This window comes from Eleutherodactylus coqui, chromosome 3, assembly GCF_035609145.1.
Source record: "Eleutherodactylus coqui strain aEleCoq1 chromosome 3, aEleCoq1.hap1, whole genome shotgun sequence".
NCBI lineage: Eukaryota > Metazoa > Chordata > Amphibia > Anura > Eleutherodactylidae > Eleutherodactylus > Eleutherodactylus coqui.
Genome location: NC_089839.1, coordinates 138,317,251 through 138,343,810, shown reverse-complemented (window position 1 = coordinate 138,343,810; position 26,560 = coordinate 138,317,251). Strand labels below are relative to the sequence as shown.

At 42.9% G+C, this 26,560-nt stretch overlaps 1 protein-coding gene across 1 annotated transcript; it reads left to right on the top strand.

The window, feature by feature from the left end:
* The first annotated feature begins 6,711 nt into the window (after positions 1-6,711).
* Positions 6,712-16,777, top strand: DLL1 (delta like canonical Notch ligand 1). The gene is made up of 11 exons (XM_066596144.1): positions 6,712-7,153; positions 8,574-8,873; positions 9,833-9,893; positions 10,190-10,447; positions 11,400-11,460; positions 11,590-11,720; positions 11,824-11,993; positions 14,219-14,435; positions 14,714-15,491; positions 15,584-15,698; positions 16,049-16,777. Exons 1-11 carry the CDS (start codon positions 7,100-7,102, stop codon positions 16,052-16,054), a joined length of 2,151 nt encoding a protein of 716 aa, XP_066452241.1. The 5' UTR covers positions 6,712-7,099; the 3' UTR covers positions 16,055-16,777.
* Positions 16,778-26,560: the final 9,783 nt, after the last annotated feature.

Here is a 26,560-nt window from a genome sequence, read left to right as displayed (position 1 = left end):
GTCATAAGACTAATTAAGGATTTCCCATTTTTCTGCCTTTCTTCCCTAAGCAATCTGTGGTTTGTACCCCCAGTCTGTCCCTGTGTTCCACCCCACGGATCCCCAATAGCTACAGTCCTGTTCCCAGTAAGAATTCGTGACGCATATGTATATTATGCCCACATATCCGTTACACTGCCATTAAGCATGAGAGCAGGAGGCTAGGTCGCAATAATCAAAGGAGAATGTGGCTACATGGGTGTTGGATGAATTGTACCAGAATGTAACTGTACCCTCGTATGCCATCGACCAGGGGGTCCAGTTCCCATCCTTTTCTCTTATGACGGAGGCCCCGTGAGCCACCGGTCCTGACACCTGAGGTTTAGATTGTTTAGCACCCATCTCTTCCCCCCCTCGCTTGTCTTGTCCTTTAGGTTTCTTAACAGGAACTCTAACTTTTTACCCCTTTCCTGCTCTGTTTTCTCATAGCTTGTTCTATCTCTGGCTGATTCTGGTGGCAGACATCTCTGAATACTGTATCCATCTGCCATCGCTCTCCTCAAAGACAATCCCATCCCCTCTTCAACTGGGTAATGCACGTTAAGGCGGAAAAACAGGACCTCAGGCGAATTTGACGTAATGGGGTGGCAATCTAGCAATTTAACCTCAAATCCTGGTCTCTTGATCATAACTAGACCTTAGCCACCCTCATTTATACCAACATAAGCCCAGTAACAATCTTAGGACATGACATAACATTAGACAACATCAGTCATAGGAGACTGTGGAGGATACTCGTAACTAAGGTCATCTCCACTTCACTTTACCATGAGTGTATCCATGCAAATTTCCTGCACACTTAACCGCTGGTTCACTTAATCCTCCAAGTTTCTTCCAACCACCACTGCACACATAACATAAGACCGGGCAGCAGATATTCAGTATGACAGGTTAGGGTTATCACACACCAGGCAAGAATATTACCTGTCTTTGGTGGCCGCAGACACAGCCGCATAAGTCATAGAAACCGGCCAAGAGAGACACAGGTGCTGGTAAGGTAACAGAAGGTGTCCGACCGTACTCTAGGAGGTGATCAGCCTCCTCAACTGCATCCGTCTGCTTCACCCGTCTCCAGCAACACTTCTCATGGCTGCTCTTTGGCTCACAGCCTGGTGTCCCATCTGGGGTGCCAATTGTTATGGATTGGTACTAAGGGTACCCGATGATGAATATCTGTCCCCTTCCTAATTAGAAGTTCCAATGCCAGTGCATGTACAAGAAGAACCACTCTGACACACTGATCAGCAAAAATGAAACTTCTTTATTCTAATCAAGCTGCATGGGGTTTTATAGATAGTATGCATAGTTAATACGTCATGAAATATGAATCTGTAACTAATTGGTTATTGCCCTTATATGGGTCTCTTCCTCCAGGATCTCACATTGTTATCTTGGTTGCATTCCTGGATGGAGGCGCCATCTTGAGTTACACAGTGGGAGGGGGAAGCAAGTAGTTAGTCAGCACTTTAGCAGGTAGCTGTGTGTACCAAGTCTAGAACAAAAGCACATATTTGCAATAGACATTTTACTTAGTTCATTGCAATCCATTACAACTGTACATAGACTATAACAGAATGGAGCACTTCTTATAGTATAAAGTACGCTACATAGAATTCAGCGGAGAGGAGAACTGCTTTTAGTATAAAGTACTGTACATAAAATATAACAGATTGGAGTGCTGCTTGTAGTATAAAGTACTGTGCATAGTATAAAACAGAATGGAGCACTGCTTGTAGGGTAAAGCACTGTACATATAATATATCACAGAATGGATCACTGCTTGTAGGGTAAAGCACTGTACATAGAATATAACAGAATGGAGCACTGCTTATAGTATTAAGTAGTGTACATAGAATATAACAGAATGGAGCACTGCTTGTGGTATAAAGTACTTACATAGAATATAACAGAATGGAGCACTGCTTGTAGTATAAAGTACTGTACATAGAATATAACAGAATGGAGCACTGCTTGTAGGGTAAAGCACTGTACATATAATATATCACAGAATGGATCACTGCTTGTAGGGTAAAGCACTGTACATAGAATATAACAGAATGGAGCACTGCTTATAGTATTAAGTAGTGTACATAGAATATAACAGAATGGAGCACTGCTTGTGGTATAAAGTACTTACATAGAATATAACAGAATGGAGCACTGCTTTTATAATAAAGTAGTGCGCATAGAATAAAACAGAATGGATAACTGCTTGTGGTATAAAGTACTGTGCATAGAATATAGTTCAATGAAGCACTGCTTCTGGTATAAACTACTGTACATAGAATATAACAGAATGGAGCACTGCTTGTAGTATAACAGAATGGAGCATTGCTTGTAGTATAAAGTTCTTTACATAGACTATAAGAGAACGGAGCGCTGCTTGTAATAAAAAGTACTGCACATAGCATATACAAGAATACAGGATTATTTTTCGTATAAGGTACTGTACAGAGAATGTAACAGAATGGAGCACTGCTTGTAGTATAAAGTTCTGTACATAAAATATAACAGAATGGAGCACTGGTTATTGTAGAAAAGTACTATACATACAATATAACAGAATGGAGCACTGCTTATTGTAGTAAAAAGTACTGTACATAGGATATAACAGTATGCAGCATTGCTTGTAGTATAAGTACTGTACATAGCATATAACCGTATGGAGCACTGCTTGTAGTATGGAGTACTGTACATAAAGTGTTAAAGAATAGAGAGCTGCTTGTAGTACAAAACTGATGTGCATAGTATATAGCGGAATGGAGCGCAGCTTGTAGTATAAAATACTTTACATACAATATAACAGAATGGAGCACTGCTTGTAGTATTACGTACTGTACATAGAATATAACAGAATGGAGCACTGCTTGTAGTATAAATTACTGTACATTGGATATAACAAAATGGAGCACTGCTTGTAGTACAAAGTAATGTACATAGAGTATAACAGAATGGAGCACTGCTTATAGTATAAAGTACTGTACATAGAATATAACAGAATGGTTCACTGCTTGTACTAGAAAGTACTGTACATAGAATACCACAGAATGGAGCAGTGCTGATAGTATAAAGTACTGTACATAACATATAACAGAATGGAGCACTGCTTGTAGTATAAAGTGCCGTACATATAATATATAACAGAATGGATCACTGCTTGTACTAGAAAGTACTGTACATAGAATACCACAGAATGGAGCAGTGCTGATAGTATAAAGTGCTGTACATAACATATAACAGAATGGAGCACTGCTTGTAGTATAAAGTGCCGTACATAGAAGATAACAGAATGGAGCTCTGCTTGTAGTATAAAGTACTGTACATGGGATATAACAGAATGGAGCACTACTTGTAGTATGTAGTAGTAGGTTGTTGTGGTTTATTCGTTCACTTGCTTCTTACTCTTCGTGACCTCGTGGACTAGCCTACACCAGAGCTTCCTGTCGGATGTCGGCAAGCCAGACATCACTGAGGTCCAGTCTATCGCCTGAAGGATATCATCCATCCATCTTGCCCTTAGTCGACCCTCTTCTTTTTGCCTTCCACTTTCCCCAACATCAGCATCTTCTCCAAGGTATCCTGTCTTCTCATTATGTGGCCAAAGTACTTCAGTTTTGCCATTAATATCATTCCTTTCAGTGAGCAGTTTGTCTTTATTTCCCGGAGTATGGACTGGTTTGATCTTCTTGCAGTCCAAGGTCGTCTCAGAATTTTCCTCCAACACCACAGTTCAAAAGCGTCTATTTTCCTACCCTCTCACATCCATAGGTTACTATGGGCATACCATTGCTTTAACTATGCGGACCTTCGTTGTCAGTGTGATGTCTCTGCTCCTAACTATCTTATTGAGATTGGTCATTGCTCCCCTCCCAAGAAGTAAATGTCTTCTGATTTCCTGGCTGCAGTCCGCATCTGCAGTAATCGTTGCGCCTAGAAATATGAAGTCTGTCACTGCCTCCATGTTTTCTCCTTCTACTTGCCAATCAATCTGGTTGCCATAATCTTTTTTTTGTTTGTTTGTTTAACTGCAACCCAGCTTTTGCACTTTCTTCTTTCACCTTGGTAATAAATGCTCCTCAGCTCCTCTTTGCTTTCAGGCCTTAGTCACACGGGCGTTTTTTCACGCGATTTGCGGATCGCATGACGGATGCGCATCCGCAAATCGCGTGACCGGTGCGCGCAAGTCGCCCGCAAATCGCCTGAAAATCTGCTCCTAGCCGTGTTTCATTAGAAACGGGCCGGAGCTGTCCAGCGCATTGCATTCAATGGAGACGGCAATAGAGCCGGCTCCATTTAAAGCAATGCGCTGCGGGCGAGCCCGGGATGAATTGTCGGGAAGGGCTTAAATATATAAGCCCTTCCCTGCAATTCATCCTAAAATGTGTAAAAATAAAAAATATATATATACTCACCTTCTCCCGGCAGCCGGAGCTCCGCGCGGCCGTCCTGCAGTGGGTGTGAAGGGGGTGTGAGTCAGACCTGCCCCCTGATTGGCTTAGCGCTGAGCCAATCAGAGGCATGTCTCACTCACACCCATTCATGAATTCATGAATGGATGTGAGTCAGACCTGCCCCTGATTGGCTCAGCGCTGAGAGGCAGCAGTCACTCACCCATTCATGAATTCATGAATGGGTGTGTGAGTGAAACCTGCCTCTGATTGGTCAGGGCTGTGACCAATCAGAGGCAGATCATTCAGCAGGCGGGGATTTTAAAGCCCCGCCGGCTAAATAGTGCCGAGAAGCAGTCCAGGAGAACTGACAGCGGCCGCGGCTGGACTCCGGCTGCAGCGGAAAGGTGAGTATACAATTTTTTTTTATTTTAACACATTTTAGGATGAATTGCAGGGAAGGGCTTATATATTTAAGCCCTTCCCGACAATTCACCCCGCGCACGCCGGCAGCCCATTGCTTTCAATGGAGCGGCTGTATTGCCGGCTCCATTGAATTCAATGGGCAAACATCGTTCTTCTCTGTCACAGCTGTTACAGCTGTGGCAGAGAAGAATGATTTGTCTTCTATATGTTCTCAATGGGGTCGGCGCTGCTGCCGCCGGCCCCATTGAGCGCATATAGAGAAGAGAACAGGAATCGCAGATCGCAGATAGGTGCAATCTGCGATTTCTGTTCTATAATTTATCGGACGAGCGCATAAAAAGCGCTCATGTGTCCGATACCATTGCAAAGCAATGGTTTTATAAAATCGCCGGACGCATGCACATGCGCAAATCGCGGCTAAAAACGCCCGTCTGACTAAGGCCTAAGGCATCAAAGTTGTATCATATGCAAATCTAAGATTGTTAATGATTCTTCCAGTGATTTTTACTCCAGCCTTGGATTCATCAAGCTCCGCTCGTCACATGATATGTTCTGCATACAAGCTGAATAGGTAGGGTGAGAGTATACACCCCTGCCATACTCATTTCCCAATCTTAAGCCAATCTGTTGTTCCATGGTCTGTTCTTACCGTTGCTACTTGGTCGTTATACAGATTCCTCCGGAGGCATGCAAGGTGACTTGGTATCCCCATACCACCAAGAACTTGCCACAGTTTATTATGATCCACACAGTCAAAGGCTTTAGAATAATCAATAAAACAAATCTGAAATTCCCTGCCTGCCTCCATTATCCATCGAATATTGGCAATTTGGTCTCTAGAGACTAAATAAAGTACTATACATAGAATATAGCAGAATGGAGCACTACTTGTAGTATGAAGTACTGTACATAGAATATAACAGAATGGAGCACTGCTTGTAGTATGAAGTACTGTACGAAGTATATACAGCACTGTCTATACTAGAAGTAATAGTATATATTACATAGTGAATGATAGTAGCACAATACTATGTATAGAACTAAGTAACGCAAAGAATACACTGCATGGTTTAATCCCCAGCCATCTAGAAGAGTATACTGATAATAAAGGTCCTTTCATACAAGCACTTTTTACCACGTATTACACGCATAGGTTTTGCACGTAATGCGTAATAACTAACTTTTCATTACTTTCAACGGTTCCTTTTACTCACAGCTCGCAAAATGCAAGAGCAAATTAGAGCAGGACATGCAGTATTTTGATGTGTACTTTGGGCGCATACATGTCAAGACAGTGTATGGGTATTTGTCGACACGCAGCATTACACAATGCATTTTGCACTGCAGCATGCGCCCCATGTGGGAGATGGCCTGCGGCGAGTGGGAGTAGGCGCTGGGGTGAGAGGGTCCTTGAGTCCTGGCAGTGACAGCAGGGCTGAAGAGTTCTGGTGATGTCATTAGAGGATAGAATTGACCAACTCTAGGAATGGAGTGTGACTCCTGCAGGATAGGTGAGAGCAGGGGTCTCTGCAGTAAGTGGGGGCAGGCGCTGATGGGGGGTCCTAGATTTGGGAGAGGAGTTGCTGCTTGTTGTAGATGTAGTTGCTGCCGTCCATGGCTGTGGCTCTAGGACAGCGATCACATGACGCCTAGAATGTCCGCTCAGGAGGACTAGTAGTGCTGCTGTCAGGACAGTAGTGTGCTGTGCACGGTGCCGGGAAGGAGGCGGCGGCAGGAGGAGGGAGGCTGCACATTTTACAGCTCACTGACCATTTGGCGATCCATAGAGAGGAGGGTTCGGCAAGTGGCTCCTTTGTGACATCTCTGGACAGATTGGGGGTCTGCTCATTTCCATCTCATTAGCTATGCAGACGACAGTCTCCATATAAAGAGGCAGGCGGGCAGTCACCGGCAGAGTCGCCGAGAGCTCAGCCGCTGCACTGCTCACACCTGGACTCTTATGCTGTACAGTGCAGGCACACTGCCGAGCTTCCAGGAGCCCTACTGGGATTACAGCACATGTGGATTGTTGCATGATTTTATCCCCATGGAGCCCGCGGTGTAGGGGCCACAAGGTGCAGCAGCGCTCCCACCTATCACCATTCACAAGAACTGTCACTCAATGAGAGGGCGTATCTAGAGCGCAGAAAAGACACCGCGGACTGGTGAGTGCAGCGCAGTGTCTGCCTGGGACAAGCCGCCCGCACCCGGCTCTCTGGGCTTCACCTGCTCCGATCGCCGCCACTATGGGACCTCAGTGCGCGATCAGCCTCCTCGTCGCCGCTGCGCTCCTGTGCCAGGTAAGGACCGCATGCTGTGTGCAGATGGTATGTCCTCCTGCCATCTCATAGGGCACTGTATGTGTACTGATGGATACCTGTGCCGTATGGGCAGAATGTTTAGCCCTATGTACAGTAGCGTCTGCATGGAATAAAGTATGGGCTGTACTCATGGATGCCTCTTATTGTGTGCTTATGGTATTTATATACATTGGCTGCGTATAGAGTATGGGTTGTATATAGAGAGGGCTCTATGTACACTTTCTGATGGATAGCTGTAGGCTACATGCATGCCTATATTGTTAAACTCCAGTGGTTTTGAGCTTCAGAGTACGGACTGCATGTGTCCACTAATATTACAGAGTACGGGCTGTATGTGTTCGCTGATATTACAGAGTACAGGCTGTATGTGTTCGCTGATATTACAGAGTACGGGCTGTATGTGTTCGCTGATATTACAGAGTACAGGCTGTATGTGTTCGCTGATATTACAGAGTACGGGCTGTATGTGTTCGCTGATATTACCGAGTACGGGCTGTATGTGTTCGCTGATATTACAGAGTACGGGCTGTATGTGTTCGCTGATATTACAGAGTACGGGCTGTATGTGTTCGCTGATATTACAGAGTACGGGCTGTATGTGTTTGCTGATATTACAGAGTATGGGCTGTATGTGTCCACTAATATTACAGAGTATGGGCTGTATGTGTCTACTGATATTACCGAGTACGGACTATTGATATTTCAGAGTACGGGCTGTATGTGACCACTGATATTTCAGAGTACGGGCTGTAGATGTCCGCTGAAATTTCAGAGTACGGGCTGTATGTGTCCGCTTATATTTCAGAGTACAGACATCTGATGTAACAGATTATGGGTTGTATGTGTCTGCTGATATTACAGAGTACGGGCTGTATGTGTCTGCTGATATTACAGAGTACGGGCTGTATGTGTCTGCTGATATTACAGAGTACGGGCTGTATGTGTCTGCTGATATTACAGAGTACGGGCTGTATGTGTCTGCTGATATTACAGAGTACGGGCTGTATGTGTCTGCTGATATTACAGAGTACGGGCTGTATGTGTCTGCTGATATTACAGAGTACGGGCTGTATGTGTCTACTGGTATTACACAGTATGGACTATATGTGTCCACTGATATTGCAGAGTACACACTGCTTATATTAGAGAGTTTGGATCGTGCGTGTCCGCTGATATTACAGAGAACACACTGCTTATATTAGAGAGCTTGGACTGCGCGTGTCTGCTGATATTACAGAGTACAGACTGTATGTGTCCGCTGATATTACAGCGTACGGACTATATGTGTCCGCTGATATCACAGAGCACGGACCATATGTGTCCGCTAATATTATAGATTATATGTGTCTGATGAATATCCACACTACAGAGTCATTATAGGTGTCTGTCCATCCCACAGGTCACTTGCTCCGGACTCTTTGAGTTGAAGCTGCAGGAGTTTGTCAATAAGAAGGCTCCTTTGAGTTGCTGCCGTGGTGGGTTGTCAGTCTCCCCAGGGCTGCAGCAGTGCGAGTGTAGGACCTTCTTCAGGATCTGCCTCAAGCATTACCAGACAAGCGTGTCTCCGGAACCACCGTGCACCTATGGCAGCGCGATCACCCCAGTGCTGGGCTCCAACTCGTTCAGTGTACCGGACACCGTCAGCTCAGACCCAAGCTTTACCAACCCCATCCGTTTTTCCTTTGGATTCACCTGGCCTGTGAGTACACGTTCTTATCCAGGACTTGTGGATGATGCACAGCTAACAGTACTATCACCCCCAGCAGATCAGAGGGTGGTGGTAGGGTATTCTCAGAGTGCGTCTGGATCCTGAAAGGTGAAATAAACCATAAAGGACTGGCAGCTGCCTGCAGGGAGGGGGCACTTAAAGAGTCTACATCTGTCTCTATATCCTGGGGTGGGGGGTGTTATCTAGTAGTCACAGCTCTAAGCCATGTAACTGAAAGGCTGAGATTTGTGTGTGAAAGGAGATGAGAAGTGTTATTCCTCCTAGGCCAGGCTTTTTATTTCCCAAAAGGAACAAGTGTTATGGTGTTGGAAATGCCACTGCCTTACCCCCCCTCCTCTTATCTCTGGAGCTGGTTGTATAATTGTCAGCACAGCGTGAAATTCCCAAAAGGATTCATTTTACAGCCATCCTCAATGTGTGAAAGTGGCTAAATTAAGCGTGAAGATTGATGACAACAGCCAAGCTTGGAGCCCCTTTTACTGCTTTTATATGTGATATCATCCTGAAAGGGTTAATGAAAGTAAAGGGGCATTTAAATTTTTTTTTTTTTTGCTCATTGTGCGTTGAGAATAGCCAGAAATGATAAAGGGTTCCTGGCTTGTTCAAAACATAGGAGAGACGGTGAAGGGTTAACCAGAGGAAGTTCTGCGCAGTGGACTGGCACCTCAGTGTTTCACTAACTGAATAATAAAACAAACATAAAATCATACCAGGAAATAACTATTAAAAGTCCACCCATTTCCTTAGGAAAAGTGAAAACATGAAGCTAGCCAACACAGCGCTGCGGGCCTCGCCTAAAGGGGGGGGGGGGGGGGGGCAGGCCTCTTATCACAATACAAATCATTGGTTTAATCACATTGTATCATTTGTAGAATAGAACTGTTTTTTTCTGGGAAATCAGCACTAATCTTGTCCAATCTCTCCTGCAGGGTACATTCTCCCTTATCATTGAAGCATTGCACACTGATTCTCCAGAGGATCTTAACACAGGTAGGTCTGCTGAGAGCAGTAAAGTGCTAATTTTGCACTTAATTGTTATTACAAACATGGAAGTGCTACCAAGTGTCAACTCATTTAACAGCTTCTAGTGCTTTGAACTTTCTGATATTACCCAAGAGAGTCCTTGTAGTGTGATGAGTGCAGGATTCCCACCTATTAATAATCCATCATGACATTCTTTCCGCTGCTTCCGATCATATCACGCTCAGTACAGTAGTACAGTAACAAGTGCACAGGTCCTGCCAGCTGGTGTGCAATGGTTGTAATGAATGATCCTCTCTTGGCAGAAAACCCTGAACGTCTGATCAGCCGCCTCACCACCCAGAGACATCTGACTGTGGGCGAAGAGTGGTCCCAGGATTTACACAGCAGTGGCCGCACGGAGCTCAAGTACTCCTACCGCTTTGTGTGTGATGAATACTACTATGGAGAAGGATGCTCGGACTACTGCCGGCCCAGGGATGATGCTTTTGGACATTTTTACTGTGGTGAAAAAGGAGAAAAGATCTGCAACCCTGGCTGGAAGGGACAGTACTGCACGGAACGTGAGTGTTACTATGTAACTAAGGCTGCTTTGTGTTTATAAATATAGTATAGTGCTTCATAGCACATAGAATGGCCACCTCTGAAATGAGACATTTAATAAGAATAGCGTTCTGCTACGTGAGCGTCCTGCTGGATTCGTCCTCTGTTTTTATTTCTTCCATTAAATAACACATTTATTGCTTAGAGTGCCTCATTAATCATGTTGATTAGCTACCTTTTATTCTGTCTAATGGGGGTGTTCCCCTCTATTTTGTGCCTCCAGTGTCACATAGCTGTGTAAAATGTGCTCTGCCTGCTTAACAAGCTTTTCTTAAGCAAGAGAAGCAGGAAGGCCCCCCTCCCCCACACTCCTTTGTCAGGCTGCTGCCCCTCATTCTGCTGAGAACTTTGCACCATTTATTTAAATGATAATAATAATGAAAAGTTTTCAGAGAAATCACACGCGTGCCATAGATTAGATCTCCCCATTGATTGGCCATTGGAGGAGCACCCCTGCCTGGGATTGGCTGGAGGCCGTGGGGTATTGTTGCAGAAGGGCAGCTGCTGGGAGAGAATAGACAATAGAGCAGCTGTCCTGTACTGGCACCCTGCACACCAGCTGTCCACTCTTATCTGCACACACTCGCTGCGATATTAAGGGGTGGAACCATGTGTGTATAGAATTAGAGAAAGGAAAAAAAAAGACTTCTGACCCTCACTTGGAGAAAAAAGTGTGTGCAAAGGGGGAGGGGAGAGGAGGACTCGGAGCCCTCTTTTGTCTGTGTGTAAATGTATTATGGAGACGGCTTGTTTACAAGTGACCAGTAATACACTAGTTACCAAGTCAGTTACTAGTCTGCGAGGATTATCTCACTTGTTAGGAAAGCTACTGCACGCACATTCACGTAGAGCATCAGGACTTTTGTCATACACGAGACTGTAGTTCTTAAGTTTCCAACTCTTCTCTTCCAGCAATCTGTCTTCCTGGATGTGATGAGCACCACGGCTATTGTGAGAAGCCTGGGGAGTGCAAGTAAGTGTGTTTCATCTTTTTTCCCTAAAAGTAAGACACAAAGCTAGGTCATTCACCTATATGACTTTCTTACTGCTTATACTATGGTGTAATAGCATACTAAATATCCTGTATGCTTTTCCTGACCAGATGCCGTGTAGGTTGGCAAGGTCGCTACTGCGATGAATGCATCCGCTATCCAGGTTGTCTGCACGGTACATGCCAACAGCCCTGGCAGTGCAATTGCCAAGAAGGATGGGGTGGACTTTTCTGTAATCAAGGTAGGCTATTGAACAAAACAGATGAGTCACTAGTAGTAAGACGTTACTAATTAGGATGGTAGAAATAAGATTTACTAACTAAATACTTTTACTCACTCTGCAGATCTTAACTACTGCACACACCACAAACCCTGCAATAATGGAGCCACTTGCACCAACACGGGACAAGGAAGTTACACTTGCTCTTGCCGTCCAGGCTACACTGGATCCACCTGCGAGATTGAGATCAATGAATGTGATATCAGCCCTTGCAAAAATGGAGGAAGCTGCACTGTAAGTTCCTTTCAGTTAAGCACTGCTTTCACATAACAAATACTATATATGTTTATATAATGGATATAAAAAGTCAACACACCCCTTTTAAATGCCATGCTTTTGTAATATAAGAAATCTGACAAAGATGAATCATTTCAGAATTATTTTCACCTTCAATGGGACTTGTTATCTGTACAATTCCATTAAAAAACATCTTTTAGGGTGGAAATAAGAAAACTAAACTCAACTAATACTTTGTTGATGTCCCCTTTGACTTTATCACAGCATTCAGTCTTTTTCAGTAGGTGTTTATAAACATCTTGACTTGACAATCTTTTCCCACTCTTCCTTGGGAAAGCGCTCCAAGTCTCTCAGATCAGCGCCCTCTTGAGGTCAACCCACAGATCTTCAATGGGATTCAGGTCTGGGCTCTGGCTGGGCCATTTCAAAACTTTGATCTTCCTCTGGTGAAGCCATTCTTACGTTGATTTGGAGGTCTGCTTTGGATCTTTGTCGTGTCGAAAGGTGAAATTCTTCTTCATCTTCAACTTTTTAGAAAAGGCCTGAAGCTTTTGTGCCAAAATGGACTGATATTTGGAGCTCTTCATAATTCCGTTTCCCTTGACTATACCCGAGTTCCTGCAGCAGAACGACCCCACACATAATGCTGTCTCCACCATCATTACTGTGGGTCTGGTGGTCTTCTTGTGATGGCAGTGTTGGCTTGGTGCCAAATATATCTTTTGGAATGCTGGTCAGAAAGTTCCCATCAGACCAAAACATGTCCTCCCACATACTTTTGGCAGACTTGATGGAGGTTTTGGCAAAACATAGCCGGGCTTGGATGTTTTTCATTGTTAAAGAAGTCTTCCCCTCCCTCACAGCCCAGACATATGAAGGATACGGGAGATGGTTGTCACATGCGCTACACAACCAGTACTTACCAGAAACTCCTGCAGCTCCTTTAATGTTGCTGTCAGCCTCTTAGCAGCTTCATGGACTAAATTCTCCTGGCCTTTTCATCAATTTTTGAGGGACGCCCCGTTCTTGGTGATGTCACTGCCGTGCCAAATGTAATCCACTTCTTGATGACGTCTTCACTGTGTTCCATTTAATATGTAAAGCCTTGGAGATGTATTGGTCCCCTTCTCCTGACTGACACCTTCCAACAATCAGATCCCTTTGATGTGCTATAAGCTCTTTATGGACCAACTAAAAAAATGTCAGGAAAATCCTCCTAGAAGAGCCAAACTTTATATGGGGGAACCCAGAATCCCTGTAAATAATGGCAGCGGAGTGCTGACTACTATTCATCAGGAGAGTAAATGTGATTGGCTAATTCTGAACATAACCAAATCCCCTAATATAAGAGGATGTGCACACTTATGCAACCACATTATTTTATTTTTATTTTTCCACCCTTAGGGTGCCTACCCACTAGCGTTTTTTTTCCCCTGCAAATTCGCAGTTTTTTTTTTTTATCCTCCAATTGTCAATGGGACTTTCTAATGTTAAAACGCAACACACAAAAAACGCAAGTTGCCATTTTTGCGTTTTTTGTGCGTTGCATTTTTAACATTAGAAAAATCCCATTGACAATTGGAAAGAAAACGCAGCGAATTCGCAGGGGGAAAAAATACTAGTGGGTAGGCACCCTAAGGGTGCTTTTAGACAGAACAATTATTGTTCAAAAAATCATTCAAAAGAGCGAAAGTAAACAATAATCGTTCGGTCTGAATGTATGCCAACGACTAACGAAAATCGTTCGATTTTCGTTTGTGACTCATTTTATGCAGGCATAATAATCATCGTTGGCTCCTTCAGTTTGAACAGCACTCTTTCAGTCTTTCACCGTTGCTTATAGAACAAATGTGAAAGACTGACTCAAGCTCCTTTGAACGAGCCAATGATGTCTCTGCCTGTCTGAACAGACTGCACAAGAGCGAATGAGCTAGTGGTGACGTCACTCGCTCATTCCAACGAGAATCGGCTCATCTAAAAGAACCCTAAAAGGTTTCAGTTTGTTTTCGAATGGAATGAAGCAGATAACGGGTCACATTGAAGGTGGAAACAGATCTGAAATGATTCATCTTTGTTGGATTTTTAACATGACGAAAACCTGGCATTGTAATAGGGGTGTGTAGACTTTTTCCATCCACTGTATGTAAATGCTAGTCTATATTATAGTTCGCACGTCTTTCCCGATTGATACTATATATTATTCTGTTTGTGGTGTTCTATAGGATATGGAGAACAGTTATTCCTGCGCATGTCCACCAGGATTCTATGGTAAAAATTGTGAGCTGAGCGCCATGACTTGTGCTGATGGACCATGCTTCAATGGTGGCAGATGTACCGATAACCCAGATGGTGGATACAGCTGCCTCTGCCCATTCGCATACTCCGGCTTTAATTGTGAAAAAAAAATTGATTATTGCAGTTCAAGTCCCTGTGCCAACGGTAAGACCACACTCAATGTATGTTAGCGGTTTATCAAGCCATGTATCGTAATGACCATATATAGCCCTATAATATCCATAGAATAGCAAGAATCCATTCAGTTACAAAGAATTCAAAAACGCATTTAGATTTAGGAGATATTCAGCATATTAGTTACTTCTAAAGATTTCGGAACAAGACTATCCCCAGTACCCGGAGCAGTACATACAGACATAAATTGGTTTTTAATTTACTTCAATGCACATTCTCTAATTGATTCTTGCTTGGATTCATTACAGGAGCTCGCTGTGAAGACCTTGGAAATTCCTATATATGTCAGTGCCAGGAAGGCTTCTCCGGGAGACACTGTGATGATAACCTGGATGACTGTGCTTCCTTCCCCTGCCAAAATGGCGGCACATGCCAAGATGGGATTAATGACTACTCCTGTACCTGCCCTCCTGGGTACACTGCGAAAAACTGCAGCATGCCTGTCAGTAAATGTGAGCACAACCCATGCCACAACGGGGCAACGTGCCATGAGAGAAACAACCGTTATGTGTGCGAATGCGCTCATGGCTATGGTGGACTTAACTGCCAGTTTTTGTTGCCCGAGACAAAAACTGAGACCAATATGTACATAAAAAGGCCGAGTGGACAGTTCCCCTGGATTGCAGTGTGTGCCGGAATTATCCTGGTATTATTGCTTCTCTTAGGCTGTGCGGCTGTAGTTGTTTATGTGCGTCTCAAGGTGCACCGGAAGCGCCACGTGCCTGCAGCTCCTCGTGGAGAGAACAAGACAATGAATAATTTAGCAACTTGCCATCGTGAAAAGGACATTTCTGTAAGCGTTATAGGCACCACTCAGATAAAAAATACAAATAAGAAGGTGGACTTTCTCAGTGAAAGCAATAATGATAAAAATGGCTTCAAGACCCGATACCCATCTGTGGATTACAATTTAGTACATGAGCTGAAGAATGAGGACACTGTCAAGGAGGAGCGGAGGAAATGTGAAGCCAAGTGCAGCTCTAGTGACTCCGACTCAGAAGACCTGCACTCGTCACATTTAAAAAGGTAAATATCTTATTGACTCTAACTTTGAAAAAACTCCTTACTTTCTGAGTTAGTTCATTGAATCATGAACTTTTTTTGTATGTTATCCACAGTGAATCTTCAGAAAAACGGAGACCAGACTCAAATTACTTCTCATCTAAAGACACAAAATATCAGTCGGTATATGTCATATCAGACGAGAAAGATGAATGCATCATAGCAACTGAGGTTAGTATGGCTGTTTTACTGTAGAACTTAGTATGATTATGTCTTTAATAGCATAAGAATTGTTATCTGACCAAGTATGTGCGCCCAATTAGCGGGTTATGGGTAGGCCTCCTGCAGAAAGGGGTGAGCTGTCTAGTCAGGAGAAGTTGCTTTGTGAAGACCCCCATGTCATGTTCGTTGCGAAAGAAAACTCGAGACAGTGACTTACAAAGTATTCATTTAAATGAGAAGCAATAACTAACCAAACTCCAATCCAGGACTGTATATGAGGGGGACTGTTATACACTAATATGGCCTATGGAGATAACTTGCCAGCATACAAGTAAACTAATTTCTTCTGTTCTTTACAGGTGTAATAAAGAAGCTGTACAACTGATTCTCAAATATTCTGAGGTGACGCCCACATGAATGCTGCTGATAATTGAGGAGAGGGACTTCCCTTTGTTGACTGCTGCTGAGACACTAACTTCAGGCTGAGCTGGTTCTCTACTGAAATTAGCAAAAAGACTGCAAAACAATATGGACACTCCAAGCTAGTCTCTGTGTCCGGACACAAACTGTTGCACTGCCATTTCTGTTCTTCTCCATTCTTCATTGCACTATGAACAGTTGCTTTTTTAATAATTAAAATACAGTAAATATATATATAAATATAAATATATATTTAATGAATGGACTTCTACATTCTTTAGAAGAAGAGTGCACTGCCTGAGGTGTATATTTTTAATTCTTATGAGCCACTCCGTTGCTAAATTACAGACACTGCCTGGCTTAGTCTTTTTTTTATACTAAAAGGTGTTTTTCACTAGGTCAAAAAATGTGCGTTATTTTTTGAACTTGTAAGACTATTTTTACGATATTTGTAAAGCTCGAGTATTTGTAATGATCATTTTTATAATTTAAAGTTTGGTAAATATGTACAAACGCACTTCAGGTCCATGTGACTATATTTTTTGTATATATATGTATTTATGGAATATTGTGCAAATGGTATTTGATTTTTTTCTACTGTTTTTTTTTTGTTAATGAAGGAATTAATTTTTAAACTATTTTTCCAAAATAAATACTACGAATGATAACGTTTGAAGTCTTTACTTATTTTGATTGATGTGGATCTTAAATGGATTATAGCTTCCTATGTGACATTGATGTTACTTAGTAGCAACTTACGTCAATTGCACACTGATGTCTTAGGCTTTGTTCACAAGGTGGAATTTTACCCTGTATTAGGGGTGCTGATTCAGCACCTAAATCCACAGCGAAATCTGCATCATTTTCGTATTCTATCGAATGCCATGAAAATCTGTGCAGCAAATTGATTTATATGAAAACTGTGTAATACTTCGATTTCCCTGTGGTGGTGCTGTAGTCGGATTTAATACTTGCTGTCAGTTCCCAGAATACAGTTGATTACAGGGAATCCCCAATCAGGGCATCCTGTCATCAATTTATTGTCAGAGGATCCTTTTCTCAAAAAAGGGGTTATCCAAAATGCCCAACCCTTTTAAAGGAAAAGTATTGCCTATTTTTTTCAAAACCAGATTATGAAACATATTCGATTTTTCTTATCTCTTTTAATGTTGTTTGTTTGTTTTATACTATTATCTGTACAGGACTATGAGGGCTGTCACTTTGCCTGGGTTGCAGTTAACAGCTTTTATAGGTGCTTTACAGTACAACTAGTGGGCCATTCACACAATACTCAGGACTTAACTCACTGGCTTCTCTGGGAGAGTGTTTTAGGCATGCTCTTTGCAAGATTGCCATCTTTTTACAGACAAATTGCTGTAAATTAAGAATTTTTTTAAAAAAAAAAGGGTTAATGGTTTATTTTTGTCAGTAAAAATAACGAACAAATGAGAAATTTTATATCAAATCAATATTTGGTGTGACCATCTTTTACTTTGAAAACACCCTCAATTCTTCTATGTACACTTGAACACAGGTTTTGAAGACACTCAGCAGGGAGGTTGTTCCAAACATCTTGGAGCACTAAGCCCAGATCTTCCATGGATGTTTGCTTGTTCAAATCCTTCTGTCTCTTCATGTACTCCCAGACAGAATGGGTGATGATGATGAAATCAGGACTCTGTGGGGGCCATATCATCACTTCCAGGACTCCTTGTTCTTCTTTACACTGAAGACAGTTATTAACCCTTTCCATACCACTGTCTGACCTCTGAAGACATTATGATTTAAGGCTGTACAGCTCTGATGTTGGAAGACATCCGCCTGAGTTCACTTACTGTATATTGCCAGGCTCTCTGCTATTGGAGCCTATCAAACGTGTCACCCCATGCAGTACTGGCTTTAGCCAGCATATAGCACCGTTGTATAACGGCAGAAAAAAAAGCCCCCTAGGAAAACCAGGATACAAATTGGAATTGGAAAGGGTTAATGACATTGGTTGTATGTTTGCAAAAAAATTTGAACCGATTGGGACGCCTCTGTGATGGTACTGCATGATGGATAAGTATCTCAGCATTGAGGCCACCATAAATTCTATCAAATCCTCAACTGCATGTGCTGAAATGCAGCCGTATGTCTACGTGCATAATTGAGCCGCTAGGCCTTGTTTCTACGTTGAAGGTATTTTTGGTTGAAACTCTTCCATGAAGACCACTTCTAGACAGACTTCTCTGGACAGTAGATTGGAGTACCTGGGTCCCACTGGTTTCTGGTAGTTCATACCTGATGGCACTGCTGGATATTTTCCAACTTTTGAAATGACGTATGCATGATGTGTCTTTCATCTGCTGCAGTACATTTTCTTGTCCAACCGCTACATTTGCGGTCTTCAACATTTTCTGTTTCTATGTGCTTCTTCAAAGGAGCTTGTACAGTACATCTTAAAACTTGGTCTGATTTGAAATCTTTGCCTGGGAGAGATCGTGATAATCAGTATAACTACATTTTGCCTGGTTGCTGTGCTCAGTCTTGCCATGGTGTATAAATTGTTACAGGAAACTGTCTTCCACAACCTCACATGTGTAGCAGAGTTTGGCTGTTCCTCCCCTAGTTTTAAGCTTCCTACACAGCTGGTTCTGTTTTAGGTAATGAACCTACATATGAAAATAATGATTATTATCACCTGTTTGGTATAATTGGTTAATCATACACATACAATAATCCTAAATAATCCCTGAATTTCTAAAAGTGTACCTAGAAAAATTGATGCTGTTTATTGATTTGATTTAGATTTCTCTTTTGTTCATTCATGGAATCCTAGATTGTAAAGTTGGATGGAACCTCCAGGGTCATCGGATCCAACCCCCTGCTCAATGCAGAATCACTAAATTATCCCAGACAGATGTCTGTCCAGTCTCTGAAGACTTCCATTGAAGGAGAACTCACCACCTCCAGTGGCAACCTGTTCCACTCATGGACCCCCCTCTCTGTCTAATATCTAATTTGTGTCTCCTTCCTTTCGCTTTCATCCCATTGCTTCTAGTCTTTCCTTGTACAGATGAGAATAGAGCACTGTGATAGCCCTTCAGATATTTGTAGACAGCTACTAAGTCTCCTTTCATTTTGCTGCAGTTTGTTAACTGACAAATATAAAGCATTAGCACTTTTATTTTTGAAGGCATTCTTACTTTGAAGCATTTTTCCACACCTACCTAAAACATCTGCACAGTATTGCATGTTTATAGTCCAATATACTGATATGAACTTATTACTGGCTTTTACTATGAGTTGTAGAATAACGACAGTTGTAATCACAATGACATCCTCAAGTACCACCAACCGCAAGAAATGGACACATCTATATTTTTTCGGGCTGCACAATTGGTAACCCTAGCTCTATAATTGTACAAGGAGGGAAGGAGGTCATTTGTTGTGAATGGTGAATCCCATGTTAACTATCTAAAAGTCTCACCTTTCAATGTAAATCTGTAAGTTTTCTCTACAGAATAAGAAGTGTCAGACTATTACACTGGGTGATTATTGCTCAAATTATCGCTGGAAACACATAGATAAATTGCTCATTTGTTGGAGTCACTTAGGTTTTGAGCAGAACTAAAATCTAGCAACTGCTGGGCCATGTAAACAGCCATTTGTTCAACTATGAATGACTGCCTGTTTACTGTGAATGCAGTCAGGTGTGTCGGAACAATCTCTGCCTCACTCTGCCTCCATTCACAGAATGACTATCGCTCCTGTGTAAAGCACAAGAGTGATAGTCGGGCAGTAGTACGTGAGATCGCTGTCGAGTGCATAAGCACCTGACAGTCATCCCATGTAAACAGAGGTGCTTTAAGCCTTTATGCTGCCACAGTCAAAGTGTGAAATGCTTCCCCCTGCAAAAAAACACCCACTCATTTTACAGGCATTGAAAGTGCCAATACGCAAAACACTCAATACATATTTGCACCATTGAGACTTGTCTGAAGTGAGACAGAGTAATAGTACCCCCAGTAGTGGCCCCAACAGTAATACCCTGTTTCCCTGAAAATAAAAACTACCCTGAATATAAGCCCTACCCTGGATTTTCGGGGAGGCTTGAAATATAAGTCCTACTCTGCAAAAAAGCCCTAGCTGCATTACATAGAAAAAAAGTAACACAAAACCTAGCAGGCTCGGTTCGGGTCCTCCCGCTGCTCTCTAGAGCTCCAGCACGCTTGCTGCAGTCCTCGGCCACTCACAGAAGATCGCTTCCTGGTAACGGAATTCATAAATCCCGCCTCCAGGAAGTGATGGCCAAAATTGGTTTTCAAGTGCTGGAGCTCCGGAGACCAGCGGGAGGACCCAGACCGCGCCTGCTAGGTAAGAATAATAAGACATCCCCCCAAAATAAGGCCTAGTGCCTCTTTTAGGGCAAAAAGTAATATAAGACAGGGTCTTCTTTCCGGGGAAACACGGTAGTAACCCCCTTAATGGTCTCAGTAGTTATAGAGACTCCATTAGTTTCCTCTGTAGCAATTGTGACCCCCATAGTGGCCCAAGTAGTAATAGTGTCCCCCGTAGTTGCCACAGTAGTAATGTTGCCCTCATAATGGCTCAAGAAGTAACAGCAACCCTGTTAGTGGCCCCTATAGTAAGTGTCCATAGTGTCTCCAGTAGTAATAGTAATCACCATAGTAGACCAAGTAGTAACAATGCCCATGTTAGTGGCTCCAGTATTAATAGTGTCTCCCATAGGGGACTTCGTAGTAATAGTGAACCCCATAGCGGCTCCAGTAATTAGTGTCCCTCATAGTAGCAATAGTGGCCCCCATAGTAGTTGCAGTAGTAATAGTTGCCCCCCCTATTGATTTCTGGCCCCAGGAGCAACTCAACAGGCATTACACTTGCCCCCTGCAGCCGCTGATTTCTCCTCCCGTCATCTGCCTGCGCCATCCCGAAGACATGGTGAGAGGCCAGCAGTCACAGTCTCAGCAGCGAAGTAACAATTTATGTCAACTGCAGCACTCACATAGAATCATTGAAATCAGATTCTGATATCCTGTAATACAAACAGCGAGGAGTGGATGGATGCAGCAGCCCGGTTGGGTCCGGATCAAGACCTAGTAGTCCTTAGGATAATAGGATGTAGACCAGGCAGCATCAGATGTGATTTCAAATGATTTTCAAATCTTTATTCCTCCAAAAGCAAAAAACCAGCGACGTTTCGGCCACCGTTCTGACCTTTTTCAAGCTTGGTTATCCAACATACAATGACATATATATATACTACTACCATAATTACACATACTACTCAGGTGTGACCACAACAATTAATCCTTTAACCCTATGTGTACACATACATAGGAATTAAGGATTTGAAATCACATCTGATGCTGCCTGGTCTACATTCTATTATCCTACAGTCTCAGCAGCGGACTGGATCTCCAGGGTGGGTGACTGAAATGCCTGCCTGGCTTGGGTTGCCGCCTGGCTGGCTCACAGCAGGCATATCATTTTACTTGGCGTTTACAGCTGGTAAAAATTTTTTACCATCCGAGTGCAACCTGCCGCCCCTCTGAGGTCCTGTAGACTGCCACCCTAGACAGCAGCTTCAGGTTCCCTTATGGTAGGGGCACTCCTGTGTGTAAAGGTACCCTCAGTGGTCAGTGTGAAAACTGCAGGATTTTTAGTTTAGTTTTTTTTTTTTTAAATACAAATTTTAAAAATCACCAAAAATTCTTTAAAAATATGTTCTTATTTTTAACAAAAAAACCCGACTTATGCAATAGAGTATTTTAGGATAAAACATTCCCTTTAAGGATAACATATCACCTATAATTCTTTTAGTAATTAAAACCAGATAGTGAAAAATTTCCTATTTTTCTAATCAGTTTTTTTTTCTGTCTGTAGATTAGAATGGGGGCGGCCATCCAATGTTCCTTCTAAGTATTGGCAGCAGCTGAGCAGAGTGGTTAGTGAGTTAGGCAATGATCCATCAAAGTGGGGCAACCACCCGACCGCCCAGCGGGTATTGTGCACGTGTCCTACTCTAATTCACTACTGGTGACGGCATGCAGCAGAGTCTGGGGCTGAGGACAGATCAGTTAAGAGAGATGGGCTAGACAATCCCTTTAACAAGGTGAAGAACATGTCTTTTTGTTGCATATTATTCACAATTGCATTTATTGTTTTTCAATGTGGTACTTAGGGGTAATATCTGGATATATTCACAAGTAGCGTTATGGTGTGGTTAAAGCCACGTTAACACTTCATCTGAAAAAAGGCATAAAATTTGGAACTGTTCTGCAATGTGGTAATTGGCTGCACAGCATTTATTGGTGAAATATGTAAAATAAAAATGTTCCACAAGGCCAATTAGGTTGCTGTTATGCACCGCAGCTCTCTACTGCAAAATGCAGGCAGGCAACACCTAGACTCATCATAGTGATTGAGCTGACAGTTCCAGGTGCCACATGCAATCAGCATTTCTCCGCCTGTATTTTTCAGTGGCGAGATACAGCATGTAATAGCATCTTTATCACATTGCTAAACTGTGGCAAACTGACATACTTTGTTTAGATGCGGTTTTTATGTGGTGAACACACTAATGTGAGACGCATGGAGTACTATAGTGAGGTACATGAGTAACTAGTAGGAGGCAGATTGGAGTTACTACTGTGATAATTTGAAGTACATGATGGTTTATTGGCTATTAGGGCTCACTCACACGGGGAACTATGTGTGCAAAAATCACTCACTTAAAAAACAATGGTTTCTTATGGGAACGTTCAGATTCCTTCATCTGAACGTTTTCATAGGAAACCACTGGTCCTAATAGCTGCGTGTTTTTTAAGCGAGTGATTTTTGTGTACATAGCTCCCAGTGTAAAAGAGGCCTAAGGGCTCTTTCACACGAGCGTATATCGGCCACCATGTTCACGGCCGGCCGATATACGCTACGATCTGATGCATTGGATTCCAACACTTGAAATATAAGCCCTCCACCCAAAAAAAAAAAAAAAGCCCTAGCTACACTAGTAGCTCACTCACCTAGCCCCTGGCATCTGTGTCCCTCGTGCTAGTCTCCGGCGCTGTGGCAGGCTGCAGTCCTCAGCGCTGACAGGATTCTCTTCTGGTGACGAGGCTTTGAATACCCCGCCTCCAGTAAGACAGTGCTGTGATTGGATCAAGCGCCAACCAATCAAAGCTGGCGCTCGATCATTCACAGTCATTCAGTGAATGACATCAATGAATGCCTGTGATTGGTTCATTGAGCGCCGGCTGTGATTGGCTGGCTCTCAATCCAATCACAGCGCTCTGTTACCGGAGGCGGGGTATTCAAAGAGAATCCTGTCAGCGCTGAGGAATGCAACCTGCCACAGCGCCGGAGACCAGCGCAAGGGACACAGACGCCAGAGGCAAAAATTAATATAATAAAGTGTCTTATTTTTGGGAGAAACATGGTGGTAAGCGTGCTTTGGGTGCTTATGAACTGTTATGTGTGTAACTATAGCGGATGCAGAGGATGCGGTTGCACCCAGGCCCAGGAGCCTTAAGAGGCCCAAAAGTCCTCTTTACTCCGTGGTGGGCAGGGTCGCTTATTTATGTGATACTTTCGCTGTACTGACAGTGAACAGTAGACAGTTGACTACAATGGAAGCAGGCCGCGCGTATTCCTGTGTCAAATAGGACATGCCGCGGTTTACTTCATGCTTCGGAATTCCGCAGCGGAATTCTGCAGCGTGAACATTCAGCTATTAGGTTCAGTAGAACCTAATAGCTGTGGTGTAATGCCGCGGATTTCCGCCGTGTTGCATGCGGCGGAAATCCAGCCCTGGGCATTAGCCCTAAAGCAGGGGCATTCATTTTCCAGTCTGAAAAGTACAGTTGTGTGAAGATCGAAACCAGGTCTGAGCTGGGTGAACGTAGAATCTGCATGGCTATGCTGCCACGCTGTTTAGGGGGAACACCGTCGCCATCTTGTTTGAGCTCAAGAGAAATGCTTTACAGCAGCCTCATAGGTCTTTCACACAATGGACAGGAGGAGGCTCATTGAGTTCTATGAGAGACTGTTCTAGACATGTTCTGTGATCTGTTCAAAGGTCATTGTTCAGGGAGGGAAGTAGATAAACTGTGATTACCACCTATTGTGACTGGTGGATCCTGTGTTATCTATATATAGGTGTCACCTCTCAGTGTAATCCTGCCTGTGATGATAATGAGATGACTGCTGAAATGTTTTCTCTACAGATCAGAGAGTGTCAAGCTGTTATTAGGTTTAGTGGTCAGTGTAAGAATTGCACGATTTGTTTTCAAAAATGTAGATAGTGGCATAGAAAGAAAAGCACTAAAAATTCTTTAAAATTACTGTATGTTTAACATAAAAACTTCATTTATACAATAGGTCATTGACAATGCCTTGTTTCTTTATAAGAGCAAATGGTAATGATGGCAGTACTTTGGGAAAATTCCTTATGTTACGCAAACAGTGCTGTTTATACCAGTAAACGTCACACAATCTAGAGCAAAGTTACTCCGTGGGGAGAATTTAGTTTGTTGCTGCAATATCCTTCTGAGGGTTGATTGTTTATTATATTTTATAAACACTAATTAAGTAATGTAGTTTTATTACGCAAAATGATTTACAGTAATCTATTAGTGGAAATTATTTTCAGGAACTGTAATAATTGAGCATTGCACGAAAGAGAAAAAATATCATGACGTGGGAATGTACCAAGGCTGTCACATAGTCCTGGGAGGAATTTGAGGAAGTAATTTATACTGACATACAACTCCAATTCCAAATAGCTTAGGCTGCTGTGGGAAATGTAAATAAATGTTTAAAAAATATTGCAATGATTTGGATATCTCATCCAACCTTATTTTTTTCACAATAGAAAATATCTGAAGGGGAAAGGGAGACATTTTTCCATTACATTATAAAAAATATTAAAATCATTTAGAAATCAATGGCAGCAGCGCATCTCACAAAAGTTGGGACAGGGTTAACAAAAGGCTGGAAAAGTAAGTGGTACTGCACATCCAACTAAAAGAATGTGTCAAGTGGGGTACCACGAGGCTCTGTCCTGGGCCCAGCGTTGTTCAACATTTTTATAAATGATCTGTAGGAGGAAATTGAGGGGAAACTGATCAAATTTGCAGACAATACAAAGCTAGGAGGGATAGCTAACACTAGGGAAGAGAGAGAGAGAGAGGATTCAAAAAGATCTAGACAAGCTTAAACAGTGGGCTACGACTAACAGAATGCTATTTAACAGGGAGTAATACAAAGTCCTACATCTGGGCAAGAAAAATGAAAAAAAAAAACATACAGAATGGGAGGAATTGAGCTAAGCAGTAGCACATGTGAAAAAGACTTGTGTATACTAATAGATCATAGATAGAGATGAGCGAACGTACTCGGTAAGGCCGATTTCGCAATCGAGCACCGCGATTTTCGAGTACTTCACTACTCGGGTGAAAAGTACTCAGGGGCGCTGTGGGTGAGCGGGGGGTTGCAGAGGGGAGTGGGGGGGAGAGGGAGAGAGAGAGAGCTCCCACCTGTTCCTCGCTGCTACCCCCCGCTCCACCACGCCACGCTCCACCCCCGGCGACCCCCGAATCTTTTCACCCGAGTAGTGAAGTACTCGAAAATCGCGGTGCTCGATTGCGAAATCGGCCTTACCGAGTACGTTTGCTCATCTCTAATCATAGACTGAACATGAGCCAACAGTGTGATGCAGCAGCAAAAAGACAAACACAATTCTGGGATGTATTAACAGAAGCATAGAGTCTAGATCATGTGAGATAATTATCTCCCTCTACTCTTTCTTAGTCAGACCTCATCTGTCCATTTCTGGGCACCCCAATTTAAAAAAGACATCAACAAACTGAAGCAAGTTCAGAGAAGAGCTACCATGATGGTGATGGATCTGAAATCCATGTCCTATGAGGAATGGTTAAAGGATCTGGGAATGTTTATCTTGCAAACAAAGAAAATTGAGAGACGACTTAATAGCTGTCTGCAAATATCTGAAGGGCTGTCACAGTGCAGAGGGATCAGCCTTATTCTCATTTGCACAAGGAAAGACTAGAAGCAATGGGATAAAACTGAAAGGGAGGAGACACAGTTATGATATTAGACAATGAGGGTGATCAATGAGTGAAATAGTTTACCATGGGAGGTGGTGAGTTGTCCTGCAATGGAAGTCTTCAGTGGCTGGACAGACATCTGTCTGGGATGATTAAGTGATTCTGTATTGAGCTGGAGGTTGGACCCGATGACCCCAGAGGTCCCTTCCAACTCTACCATTCTATGATTCTAATAGCTAGAGGGTCAATTTTCTAAAAAGTCACATGACTGTGTATAAAAAGAGCATGTTAGAGACGCAGAATCTATTTGATTGAAGGAAAGAAAGGAAATTGCACACCAAAACCTCATCCAAAATATAAAGCATGGCAGAAGGAGCATCATGG

What these genes read in the sequence shown, in the direction of transcription:
- DLL1 (XM_066596144.1), top strand. Translation starts at nt 7,100, where the DNA reads ATGGGACCTCAGTGCGCGATCAGCCTCCTCGTCGCCGCTGCGCTCCTG. An exon ending in GAGAAGCCTGGGGAGTGCAA is followed by an intron (nt 11,461 to 11,589) that starts GTAAGTGTGTTT and finishes TTTCCTGACCAG; the next exon opens with ATGCCGTGTAGGTTGGCAAG. An exon ending in TTCAAGTCCCTGTGCCAACG is followed by an intron (nt 14,436 to 14,713) that starts GTAAGACCACAC and finishes GATTCATTACAG; the next exon opens with GAGCTCGCTGTGAAGACCTT.